This window comes from Somniosus microcephalus, chromosome 11 (genome assembly GCF_052327205.1).
Source record: "Somniosus microcephalus isolate GS21.2 chromosome 11, FLI_Smic_1.0, whole genome shotgun sequence".
In the NCBI taxonomy this organism is placed as follows: Eukaryota; Metazoa; Chordata; class Chondrichthyes; order Squaliformes; family Somniosidae; genus Somniosus; species Somniosus microcephalus.
Genome location: NC_140997.1, coordinates 38,770,440 through 38,784,762, shown reverse-complemented (window position 1 = coordinate 38,784,762; position 14,323 = coordinate 38,770,440). Strand labels below are relative to the sequence as shown.

Here is a 14,323-nt window from a genome sequence, read left to right as displayed (position 1 = left end):
GGACGCATCGAACTAACCGCGCCCCTGGGATACGCAAGCACTGCGCAGCGGCAATTGGAGGAGGCCCAGGATCGGGTCCCACGCGGGCCCACAGCTCAACGGCCGGCGCGGTAGGTAAGTGCAGGTCGGGGGCTTGCACCCGCAGGAAGCCCCCGATCCGAATTTCTGGGCCATTGTGATTTAGATTTGTAAGTTTATTTTTGTTTAGTTGGACTTTGTTTAAATTATTGTGGTTCCTTTGTAGAATTGTTTTCCTGTGGGTAACACTGAGGCAGCCCAGTGTCACCCTCAGTGTAGCACGCTCCTCTGAGTCAGAAGGTTGTGGGTTCAAGTCCCACTTCAGAGACTTGACTAAGCTGAGGGAGCGCTGCATTGTCGGAAGTGCTGTCTTTCGGATGAGACATTAAACCCGCCTGCCTTCTCAGGCGGACATAAAAGATCCCACTGCCACAATTCGAAGAGCAGAGGAGTTCGCTCCAGTGTCCTAGAAACATAGAAGATAGGAGCAGGAGTAGGCCATTCGGCCCCTCGAGCCTGCTCCGCCATTCAATGAGATCATGGCTGATCATCCAAATTCAGTACCCTGTCCCTGCCTTCTCCCCATATCCCTTGATCCCTTTAGCCTCAAGAAATACATCCAATTCTTTCTTGAATCTATTTAATGAACTGGCCTCCACCACCCTCTGTGGCAGAGAATTCCACAGGTTCACCACTCTCTGGGTGAAGAAATTCCTCCTCATTTCAGTCCTAAATGGCTTACCCCTTATCCTTAGACTATGACCCCTGGTTCTGGACTCCCCGGCCATCAGAAACATCCTTCCTGCATCTAGTCTGTCCAGACCTGACAGAATTTTATAGGTTTTGATGAGATCCCCTCTCAATCTTCTAAACTCCAGTGAGTATAAGCCCAATCGACACAATCTCTCCTCATACGTCATTCCTGCCATCCCAGGTATCAGCCTGGTGAATCTTCGCTGCACTCCCTCCATGGCAAGAACGTCCTTCCTCAGGTATGGTGACCAAAACTGCACACAATACTCAAGGTGCGGTCTCACCAAGGCCCTGTACAACTGTAGCAAGACATCCTTGTTCCTGTACTCGAACCCTCTTGCTACGAAGGCCAACATACCATTTGCCTTCCTAACCACCTGCTGCACCTGCATGCTTACCTTCAGCGACTGGTGCACAATAACACCCAGGTCTCTTTGCACTTCCCCTTCTCCCAATCTATTGCCTGGCAAATATTTGTCCCTCAACCAACATCACTAAAACCGATGATCTGATCATTATCATATTGCTGTTTGTGGGAGCTTGCTGTGCCCAAATTGGCTGCAGCGTTTCCTACACTACAACCGTGCCTACGCTTCAAAAAATGACTTCATTGGTTGTAAAGCGCGTTGGGGCGTCCTGAGGTCATGAAAGGCGCTATATAAATGCAGATCTTTCTTTGTAATTGGTCAACTCAAAATAAGCATTGAATGCGCTCACTGGCAGTGAACGCGCTAAGGGTCTCACCCCGAGGAGGCGCTGCATCCTCACCTTGCAAATAGCACATTAATACCGAAAGCAGAACCTGATATAGTAACTTCGATATTGGAGAAAAATAAATATGCCAGATTACTCATGAATAACATATTCAGTCGTTTAAATAAATGCAAGTGGAATTAACGATCAGACTATTTTAATTACATTCAGGTTTAAGATTCCTATACTGTCAGCTGGTGTTTGCTCAATTAAGGATATTTCACATTCGCTCAAAATTTAGACGAAGGGAGAACGGAGATTGGGGAGCGAACTAGAAAATAAAGACAAGCACTGACAAATCGGCTAACCCCACCGCCACCACCGTGGTCTGGCTGGTCCCTGACACGCATGGACCGGAGTTTGAAACTACAATCCACTTTTATCACCCAGCAACAATAAAAAAAAACGGAATTATAGGGAGATGGTTTGCTCGCGTGGAGTAGCGGGACTGAGTCAGAGAAGGACCAGTGTCCCATGAACTATCTGTTGATGTTGGGGGAGCAGTAAACAGTGACTGAATGGGTCAGCACGTAACTCAACGGGAAACTGTAACAGGGTTAATCATTCCAAGGATTATGCTAATATTGTGTTGCCTCCTTTCCGTGCAATTGTGGATTCAATCGTAGCCTGATCATTTTGCTAGTTAATATTAAAAGAAACAAATGTACAAAACATTTAAACTGGAAACGACTCACTCCTTACACGGAATCGCTGTGGAGAATTGCAGTAAATGTTTAACCGTTCACTCAACATTGTTATTGCAGCATCAGTTGAACCCAAATTCGCTTCGCTTTACATATAATTATAATAAGTGTAAGCACACTTAAGTCAACTATACATTTTTTTAAACCGCGCCTTTGTTGTAATTAATGCACCCTAAATATATGCAATGATTTTTATATTGCGCAAGAAATAAAACAATATTTATTGTATGTATTAACGAAAAAAGAATTTTGATACAAGGGTACTAAACATGACCTGGTTATAGTCAACCTTTCTATGTTTGCAAACGATAACATTGATTTATTAAGTCTACATTAAACTTTGCATTAAAACAATTAAAATTGAGGATGGGTTTAGAGAAAATGATTTATCTAAGAAAATATATGATCCAAATTGAAAACTGCGGATTTACAGCAACACTCCCAATGCCATTTTGGGATATGCATGAGTCGGAACAACTAATATTTGATGTGCCGTCGACAACACTGAGCGAATTCTCATTCGTAAATCGAATGAGACAAACCTTGAAATGGACCTCCCGCGCGGGTCTCCACTGCCCATCCACAGGTGACGTGTCCCGCCCGCTCTCACGGCCAGTCAGTGTCAACATGTTGTCAATATCCCAGCCGTAACGTCAAGAACAGTGAAACAGGCTTCAAAGGCAGGCGATTGGAAACTTCTGGAATTAGAAAACCCAACATATCAGGGAGCCAGATTCCCCCCCCCCCCCCCCCCCCCCCCTTTGATTCATGAATAAAGCAAAACACATCCGCGGAAATGCAATTGCAAAGGCCAAGAACATTCATTCCGCACGACAGAAGGAAATGAGACTGTATTACTTACATTCTATCGATCTTATTGCCACGTGGTCCCGTTGCATATCCCAGTGTAAATGTATTAGCACTAATAATTCATCTACTGCAATTTGACAAGAGTTCAGAAGAAATGTTGTTCAGTTATAATGCGTGTAGGTGGAAGAATCAAATCCTATTCCACTGGAGCTAGGTGAAGTCCAACGACAGTTACCAGAAGGGTGCGAAAACCTTTATCCATTGTGACTTGAAAACGAAACCCTATCGAATGTCCTTGCCTCCCCCCATTGTCACTGGCTATAGGCGATACAGTGAAGCGTTTTGAGTCTTTTCCTCATTGAGATTATATCCCACTCATGCAAACACACTTGCTGCAAAATGTTTCTCGTCTACATGGCACGCAATAAAACTTCACTCATACCAGACATAACTCACCAGTTCTTGATTGGGACAGCACTCGTAAAATATCATCCCACCGGTAAACTACAAGAGGCGTGTGAATCATTTCAAGAATTATTACTGTTGTCATTTATACTTCATCCTTCCCTTTGGAAAAAGCGAAATATTAAAATCGTGACGTATTGGCGATCTCTCGCGAATATTATTGCATATTTCCTTTAAAAATTAATAATGTACTGAATAGTTTATAGTCACACACGTTACTTTGTTTAATATAAAGTGATGAAAGGTTAATATAAAGTACAGTGATTAGCTCCCTTCCAGTTAAAATAGATATTGAAATATTTATAAAAGTCCCACTATAGTTGCAGTCATTTTGCAAATGAGTCCAAATTTAATGATATTTGTCATATTCGACGGATAAAAGGCTTTCTGATGCCTCAGGTGTTGTTTTCACCCTCACTCGTGATGGTAATAAGATAATTGGGAAAACCATTTGTGTCATGCAAGGATTAAATTGGCCAACAAACGAGTTCGATTACGCCAATAAGACTCATCTCTGCGTGTGAGAAGTGACGGATATCTTTCGTTCTGATGGGTGAAAGTTGTGGTTTTTTGGGGGGAAACACTCCGAAGGGCATGGTGTACTTTGTGTTTATTTTCCTCGCAGGCCACATTCACACACACACACAGTTCTTTCACCAAGTGCAGACTGCCGGAGTTACCCAGAGACCGAGTGAAAGCGTTCTGCTCAGCCATGCTAGAGGGAGTCTCCTTAACTGTTCTGTTGATCATAAGTTGTGAGAAGGTTAATTATTAAAATGTTTCAGCCCTCTCCCTCCCTGCGCTCAAACCCATCTACAATAGAGAATATCTTCAGGCAGCGCAAAAAATTCACACGGGTTCATTACGACTGCAATGTGTTATAACCACATTCTAATTAAAAAGATACATATTCAATATTTACAGTTATCATCCTGGGAGCTGAATAATTCTGAAGTGACGATGATATACAACACTGCATTAAAATCTACAGGTGACCGTGCAAATCCGGAATAAAACAACTGATGTTGTGGGGTGGGGCATTTCCGCTGACCATACCATCTATCCCCACCCCACCCACACACAGACAGACCCTGGCACACACAAATACCCACACACCCTACAAACACAACCCTACACATACGGCCCACAGCCCCCCACCCCCACACACACCCACACACGTGCACACCCCACCCACACACAGACCCTGGCACACACAAACACCCACACACCCTACAAACACAACCCTACACATACGCCCCCCCCAACACACACACCAGTACACACCCTGCACACATACAACCTGCACACATACCCTACACCCACACACCCTACACATATGCCCCCCCACACACACAGATCCTACACACAAATGCACCCGACACACACAACCTACTCACACCCAATACATAAACACCCTACAAACACTCCCTACCCATACACCCTACACACAAACACACCCTACACACAAACATATCTTAGACACAAACACATCCTACACACACACTACACACACCATAAACACAAACCCTACCCCCCCCAGACACACCCCCCCTACACACACTCAATACACATCCCCTGCACACACACTTCACACATACCCGACACACACACACACACTTCACACATACCCGACACACACTTCACACATACCCGACACACACACACACACACACTTCACACATACCCGACACACACACTTCACACATACCCGACACACACACTTCACACATACCCGACACACACACTTCACACATACCCGACACACACACACCATACACATACCCTACACACACACACACACTAAACACACACCCTACACACACCATACATGCATACCCTACACACACACCCTACACACATACCCTACACACACACCCCCCACAGACACACCCTACACAGTCACACTACACACACACACACACACACCCTACACATGCACCCTACACACATACCCCGTCACACACATCCTACATACGCACCCTTCACGCACACACCCCACATGCACACACCCTACAGTCACTCCCTACACAGACACAGGACACACACACCCTACACATGTACCCCACACACCCTACACACACACACACACACACACACGGACACGGACGTAATAAAACTCACTACGCACTTGGTTTGAGCATAAAGCAAGGCTTTAATCAACTTGTTTCAGAACATGGAGGTCAATTGTACTTCACTAGTTCCTTGTCTTACAAAATGTCCCTGTAAAGCTGGGGCTGACGCCCGAGTATATATTCTCCTTGGACGGCGCCACCAGCTGGCCGTCCAGTGTTATTTCATGAGTCGTTTCTTTATGATGATGAGATTTATAACATTCTTCCTGCCTAAAAGATTTGGAAGTCCGGCGACTTCCTCTTAATGGATTAGGCGGACCACGAATAGCCGCAGTCTTTTAGATCTTTGTTTATGGCTAGAAGGCACGTCTCCCCGGATCGTGTCTTGGTCCCTGGGCCGCTTGATCTGTACCGGTGGATCGACAGGACCAGTGTTGCCCTGATCGACCCGAGGGAGGCTGGGGAGATCGTGACTCTGGGTGCAGGTCCCCACAGGTGCAGAGCTGGCTTCATCCAGTTTGATAGTCGGGGATTGACCGGTGTCCTGGCCTCGGTTGGCCATCCCATGGGGAGCGCTTGGCTCCCCGAGTGGATCCAGTGGGGCAGCCGGCAGATCTCTCGATGTCCCAGGTAGGGTGTCATCTTCGAGGGATCGCAGAGTGTCGGTATCATCACCGTGGGTCCCTCTATCAGTTGGGTCCGTGGAACCGGCTGGACAGGGAGCCAGGTCCCTGAGCAAAACTGTGGACTCCCGGCCATCAGGGTACCGCACGTGCGCGTACGTGGGATTGACATCCGCGAGTTCTACTTCGTTGATAAGTGGATCATTTTTAGAAGATCGGACAAATCTTCGGAGCAGCACGGGGCCGAGAGCTGCCAACCATGATGGTAGGGACGTCCCATGAGTGGAGCGATGCTGGAACCTGAAGAATCGCTCGTGAAGTGTGACATTGGTGGACGTAGAAAGAAGAGACCTGATGGAATACAACATGTCAGGGAGCATAGTTTCCCACTGCTGGTCTGGTAGGTTGCGTGACCTCAGTGCAAGATGAACAGCATTCCAAATGATAGCGTTGTATCTCTCAACCTGTCCATTACTGATGGGATGGTACGGTGTCGTTTTACTTTTGGCGATTCCCCATTGGGAAAAATAACTTTTGAGTTCGCTTGACATGAAGGAGGGACCCCGATCAGAGTGGATGAAATTGGCTGTACCGCAAAGGGAGAAGACTTGATCAAGGCATTTGATCACTGTGGAAGTAAGCATATTGGGACAGGGGAAAGCAAAGGGAAAGCGTGAATATTCGTCCACCATAGTAAGTAAGTAGGTGTTTCGCGTTGGGGAAGGCAATGGCCCTTTAAAGTCAATGCTGAGTCGCTGCATAGCGTGTATGAGCGAGCCATCCGATGGATGGAAGAATTGCGGTTTTAATTCCACACAAATTCCACAGGAGGAGCATGTTCTTTTCACATCTTCCGCAGAAAATGGGAGATTTTTAGATCACACAAAGTGCAACATACGGGTAACGCCAGGATGGCATAAGTCAGTATGAAGATCCACAAGAGTCGAAGTTGACATAGAAGAGCAGAATGCCCGCGTGAGGGTATCCGGGGCAACATTCTTTTTGCCAGGTCGATAATGTATGGTGTATCCAAAGGTGGCCAATTCCATCCTCCAGAGTTGTATTTTGTTATTCTTGATCTTAGTGCGTTTCCGGTTATCCAGCATAAAGGCCACTGAGCGCTGATCGGTTATAAGTGTGAAATGGCGACGAGCGAGAAAATGACTCCATTTACGTACAGCTTCAATGATGGCCGTAGCTTCCTTCTCGACAGGAGGATAATAGATCTCGCTACCCTGCAAAGTTCTGGACAGTAATGCAACAGGTCGACCACCTTGATTCAAGGTAGCAGAGATCGCCACATCCGATGCATCGCACTCGACCACGAAAGGAAAATTTTCATCAATGGAATGAAGCGTGGCTTTTTCCAGTTGTCGCTTGAGGAGGTTGAAAGCTGAAATAGCCGTTGCCTCCAATGGAAATTACTTTGCGTGAAGCAGGGGCTGGATCTTGTCGGAGAAGTGGGGTATCCACTTCGTATAATAGGCAAACATGCCGAGTGCCCGACGAAGAGAGCCGAGATTCATAGGGGGAGGGAGCTCCTGAAGCGGACAAAGTCTCTCCGGATCCGGTTTGCTGACATCGTTGCCCACCCAGTAGCCAAGGATGTTGACTGATGGTACTGATTTCACAGATTTGGACTCATTTAAGGTTAAGTTGTGACAACGGAGAACGTCAAAAGATTTCTGGAGATTGGCATCATGCTCCTTCTGGTCATGACCAGCAATGGTGATATTATCCAGATATGGAAAAGTGTCCGTTAAGTTCTCCTGTTTGACTAGGCTATCCATTGCCCATTGAAAGACGGCCACCCCATTGGTGACCCCAAATGGAAGGCGACAAAACTGGTAAAGCCAACCATTGGCTCAAAGGCCGTATACTTTTTGTCAGAGTTCTTTAACAGTACTTGATGATGTGCGCTCTTTAAATCAAAAGTTGAAAATACCTTGTAGTTGGCAAGGTTATTGACCATGTCATCGATGCATGGTAGTGGGTAGGCATCCAGGTCGGTATACTGGTTAATAGTTTGCGAGTAATCGATGCAAAGATGTTTCTTGTGTTGCTTCAGAGGATTTTTAACAACGACGACTTGAGCCCGCCAGGAAGATGAACATGGCTCAATGATACCGCCAGCTAGAAGGTGAGAGATTTCTGCCTCGATAAAGGATCGATCATCTTGGCTGAAACGTCGTGATTTAGTGACTATGGGCTTACATCGAGGGGAAAGAGTGGCAAACAAGGAGGGCTCGTCGAGTGAAGCCGCCGAAAGCGCACAAAACGGTACTTTGGAAATAGTAAGCTCTGGATTTGACCCTCTAAACTCGAAAGTGAGTCTTTTGTGTTGTTTCTGGAAATCCTGTCCCAGAAGCACATCACTGCATAGGTTTTTGAGCACCCCGAGCCGGGTGGAGAAATAAGTGCGGCCATTGAGAATAAGATCGACAAGACAAAAGCCGGAAGAATTGGTGGTCAGTGTCATCAGAGCCATTGCAATTTCCCTGTCTGAGGGGTAAATACGCAGTTTTAACTTACTGACAGCCCGCTCACTAATGAAGCTGTCAGAGTTGCATGAGTCAATTAGTGCGCTCAAAATGTGTCCATTTACCAAAACCTTCATGGCTGCATGGGACAGACTTTGGGGGAAAACAGCTGTGATGGGAGGAGGGGCAGTTTTACCCTTGACAGCTGTAACCTTAGTAGTGGTTCTTGGGGGAGAAGCAGTTTTATAGATAGCAGCAGTAACCTTAGAAGTAGCTCTTGGGGGAGGAGCAGTTTTAGAGATAGTAGCTGCAAAACTAACAGGAGCTCTCGACCGGTATACTTTAGAAGTGGCCTTTCTTACTAACAGAGGCTCTTGACTGGCATACCTTAGAAAAGTGACCTTTCTTGCTGCAATGATTGCAGGTTGCGTTATGAGCAGGACAACATTTCCTATAATGGCACGTACCTCCACAGAAGAAACACTTCCTTCCAGATTGCCAAGATGCCGCTAGGGCGGGGTCGTCATCAGTGAAGGCTTCTAGGGTAGGGTTGTCATCCACTAGGTTAGAGTCATCATCAGTGAGGGCTTCCGCCCGAGACCTATCGAAGGAGTCATTAAAAGTGATAGCAGCAGCCCGTGCACGAGGTAAAAGATAGGTATCTACATTCCTCTTTGCTAAGTCTAGGGAACATGCCTGGTCATAGGCAGCCTGTAACTCGAGAGTTTTATTCTCCAACAGATGCTGGCGTATGAAGGGAGATGCGATCCCATTAATAAAGGAATCACAAATTAACTCCTCCTGGTACTGCTCAGCTGTGACAGCTTTAAGATTACAATCCTTGCTGAGCCTGCAAAGTTTCTGAAGGAATTCGTCAAGTGATTCCCCAGGTTGTTGTCGAATTGTGGCCAGTAGATGCCGAGCAAAAATTTTGTTTGGGGTCTTAAAATATAGTTGCTGTAATATTAGGATAGCGGAGTCATAATCTACACAGTCATCGATATAGTCAAACACATGAGGAGATACATAATTGGCAAGTATCTCTAATTTATCAGGAACATTCTCACCACACACCCTGAGGAAGTTGCTGAAGGTACGATACCAGTGTTTCCATACCTTAGCAGTTGTCGGTGAATTTGGGTCCAGGTCAAGGCGGGTGGGTCTGAGTAGTTTGTCCATGATGGATTGATTACTATGCTGGAGTTCCCTTCTGCAGTTGAAGTCGTAGTTGGCTGTTCCGGAAATCACAGAGCGTGGAGTTGATATCAAGTTGATTAAATTGACGTAATAAAACTCATTACGCACTTGGTTTGAGTATAAAGCAAGGCTTTAATCAACTTGTTTCAGAACATGGAGGTCTAGTTGTACTTCACTAGTTCCTGTCTTACAAAATGTCCCTGGGCAAGCTGGGCCCACGCCCGAGTATTTATACTCCTTGGACGGCGCCACCAGCTGGCCGTCCAGTGTTATTTCATGAGTAATTTCTTTATGATTATGAGATTTGTAACACACACCCTACACACACACACCCTACACGCACAAGCCCTACACATGCACACCCTACACACACACCCTACATGCACACACACTCCATACACACCCTACACATGCACACCCTACACACACAAGCCCTACACATGCACACCCTACACACACAAGCCCTACACATGCACACCCTACACACACAAGCCCTACACATGCACACCCTACTGTCAGGGCGAGGCTGGTTCTGGACCCAAGTGCAGACAGACGAGGCGAGAAGCAGATATGCAGTCTTAAATAAAAGTACTTTACTAGAATCACACAGGTAAACAGTTACAAACATAGGAGCTCAAGACAAGCTACCACTAAGGCCAACGGCTTGCCAAGACTGAGCTCAAGACAAGCTACCACAGGGCAACCAGCTTGTCAAGACTGAGCACCTTGTCAAGACTGAGCCCAGAGGGAAGAAACCACAGAACTTAAATACAAGCAAAAACAGGTGAACCCAATAAACCTGATAAAAGGCAGTTAAGTAATAAACACAGGAGAAACTAGTAACAATTAACAAAGGGAAACAAAGTGAAGCTGCCATCTAGGGGTTACTGAAGGAACTGACCGGCACCCTCACACCCTACACACACAAGCCCTACACAAACACACACCATACACATACTACACACACACCCCACACAACCTACATATACACACACCCTATACACACACACCCTACACACACACACACCCTATACACGCTCACACCACACACACACACCCTACACACACACTCCTTATGCATGCACACACTACACACACCTTACACACACACACACTAAACGCACGCACACCCTGCAAACACACACCACACATGCACACACCCTCCACATAAACACCCTAAACACATACCCTACACGCACCCTACACTCACCCCACACACATCCTACACACACACACACCTTGCACACACACTCCTTACACACACATACTCTACACACACCCTCTAGACACACCCTACACATATAGCCCCCCACACACATCCTACACATGCACCCTACCCACACTCCCCCCACACATACACACACTACAGAGAACCTACAGACAAACTACACGCACCCTACACACACACCCTACACACACACACACAGAAACATAGAAGATAGGAGCAGGAGTAGGCCATTCGGCCCCTCAAGCCTGCTCCGCCATTCAATGAGATCATGGCTGATCATCCAAATTCAGTACCCGATCCCTGCCTTCTCCCCATATCCCTTGATCCCTTTAGCCTTAAGAAATATATCCAACTCCTTCTTGAATATATTTAATGAACTGGCCTCCACCGCCCTCTGTGGCAGAGAATTCCACAGGTTCACCACTCTCTGGGTGAAGAAATTCCTCCTCATCTCAGTCCTAAATGGCTTACCCCTTATCCTTAGACTATGACCCCTGGTTCTGGACTCCCCGACCATTGGGAACATCCTTCCTGCACCGAGTCTGTCCAGGCCTGACAGAATTTTATAGGTTTTGATGAGATCCCCTCTCAATCTTCTAAACTCCAGTGAGTATAAGCCCAATCGACACAATCTCTCCTCATACGTCATTCCTGCCATCCCAGGTATCAGCCTGGTGAACCTTCGCTGCACTCCTTCCATGGCAAGAACATCCTTCCTCAGATAAGGCGACCAAAACTGCACACAGTACTCAAGGTGCAGTCTCACCAAGGCCCTGTACAACTGCAGCAAGACATCTTTGTTCCTGTACTCAAACCCGCTTGCTACGAAGGCCAACATGCCATTTGCCTTCTTAACCACCTGCTGCACCTGCATGCTTACCTTCAGCGACTGGTGCACAAGAACACCCAGGTCTCTTTGCACTTCCCCTTCTCCCAATCTATTGCCACTTAAAATAATGATCTGCCTTCCTGTTATTGCCACCAAAGTGGATAACCTCACATTTATCCACATTATAGTGCATTTGCCATGTTTCTGCCCAATCACCCAACCTGTCCAAATCATACTGGAGTTTCACGACATCCTCCTCACAGCATACCCTCCCACCCAGCTTTGTGTCATCTGCAAATTTGGAGATATTACATCCAGTTCCCTTGCCCAGATCATTAATATATATTGTGAACAGCTGGGGTCCTAGGACCGATCCTTGCGGTACCCCACTAGTCACTGCCTGCCACTCGGAAAACGACCCGTTTATTCCAACTCTTGGTTTTCTACCTGTCAACCAATTCTCTATCCAAGTCAATACCTTGTCCCCAACCCCATGTGCCTTAATTTTACATGCTAATCTCTTATGCGGGACCTTATCGAAAGCCTTCTGAAAGTCCAAACACACCACATCCACTGGTTCTCCCTTATCTATTTTACCAGTTACATCCTCAAAAAATTCCAGTAGATTAGTCAAGCACGATTTACCTTTTGTAAATCCATGTTGACTTTGTCCGATCCTGTCACTGCTTTCCAAGTGCTCTGCTATTACATCTTTTATAATGGACTCTAGCATTTTCGCCACTACCGATGTCAGGCTTACCAGTCTATAATTCCTCGCTTTTTCTCTACCACCTTTTTTGAATAGTGGGGTAACATTAGCTACCCTCCAATCCATGGATACTGTTCCCGAGTCTATCGAGTTCTGGAAGATGACCAGCAATGCATCTACTATCTCAAGGGCCACTTCTTTAAGTACCCTAGGATGTAGATCATCAGGCCCTGGGGATTTATCGGCCTTCAATCCCGTCAACTTCCCCAACACCATTTCCCTACAAATACTGATTTCTTTCAGTTCCTCCCTCTCATTAGTCGCTATGTTCCCCGACATCTCTGGGAGGTTATTTGTGTCCTCCTTTGTGAAGACAGAACCAAAATATGTATTTAATTGGTCTGCCATTTCTTTGTTCCCCATTATAAATTCCCCTGATTCTGACTGCAAGGGACCTACGCTTGACTTCACCAATCTTTTTCTCTTCACATATCTATAAAAGCTTTTACAGTCAGTTTTTATGTTCCCTGAAAGCTTACTTTCATAATCTATTTTCCCCCTCTTAATTAATGCCTTTGTCCTCCTTTGCTGAATCCTAAACTGTTCCCAATCCTCAGGTTTGCTGCTTTTTCTGGCCAATTTATATGCCCTCTCCTTGGATCTTATGCTATCCCTAATTTCCCTTGTTAGCCACGGTTGAGTCACCTTTTTTGATTTATTTTTATGCCAAACTGGGCTAAACAAATTCTGTAGTTCATCCATGCGATCTTTGAATGTTTGCCATTGCCTATCCACCGTCAACCCTTTGAGTGACATTACCCAATCAATCCTACCCAACTCGCGTCTCATACCATCATAGTTCCCTTTATTTAAATTCAGGACCTTAGTCTCTGAGTCAACTACTTCACTCTCCATCTTAATGAAGAATTCTATCATATTATGATCACTCCGACCCAAGGGGCCTTGCACAAGATTGCTAATTAATCCTTTCTCATTACATAATACCCAGCCTAAGATGGCCTGATCCCTAGTTGGTTCATCGACATATTGGTCCAGGAAACCATCCCGTATACACTCCAGGAATTCCTCCTCCACAGTATTGTTACTAATTTGGTTAGCCCAATCTATATGTAGATTAAAGTCACCCATGATAACTGCTGTGCCCTTATTGCACACTTCTCTAATTTCCCTTTTAATGCCATCCCCAACCTCTGCATTACTGTTTGGGGGTCTATACACCACTCCCACTAACGTTTTCTGCCCTTTGGTATTTCTCAGTTCTACCCATACAGATTCCACATCATCAGAGCTAATATCTTTCCTTACAATTGTGTTAATCCCCTCTTTAACCAGCAATGCTACCCCACCTCCTTTTCCTTTTTGCTTATCTTTCCTGAATATTGAATACCCCTGGATGTTGAGTTCCCAGCCTTGGTCCCCCTGGAGCCATGCTTCCGTAATCCCAATCATATCTTATTCATTTACCTCTATTTGCGCTGCTAATTCATCCACCTTATTATGAATGCTCCTCGCATTAAGACACAAAGCCTTCAGGCTTGTTTTTTTAATGCTCTGAGACCTTTTAGAATTATTATTTACTGTGGCCATGTTTGTTTTAAACCCTTGATTTCTCGGATTGTTTTTCTCCTTCCTGTCTTTTGCTTCTATCCTTGTTTCCCTTT

General features: G+C 45.8%; 1 protein-coding gene across 1 annotated transcript in view; it reads right to left on the bottom strand.

The window, feature by feature from the left end:
* LOC147110492 (ras-related protein Rab-26-like) overlaps positions 1-2,894 on the bottom strand; it is a 494,956-nt gene extending 492,062 nt beyond the window's left edge. The window contains exon 1 of the mRNA XM_086000511.1: positions 2,771-2,894. Coding sequence (XP_085856637.1) covers positions 2,771-2,857 — 87 coding nt within the window. The 5' untranslated portion in view covers positions 2,858-2,894. The remainder of the gene's footprint in view (positions 1-2,770) is intronic.
* Positions 2,895-14,323: the final 11,429 nt, after the last annotated feature.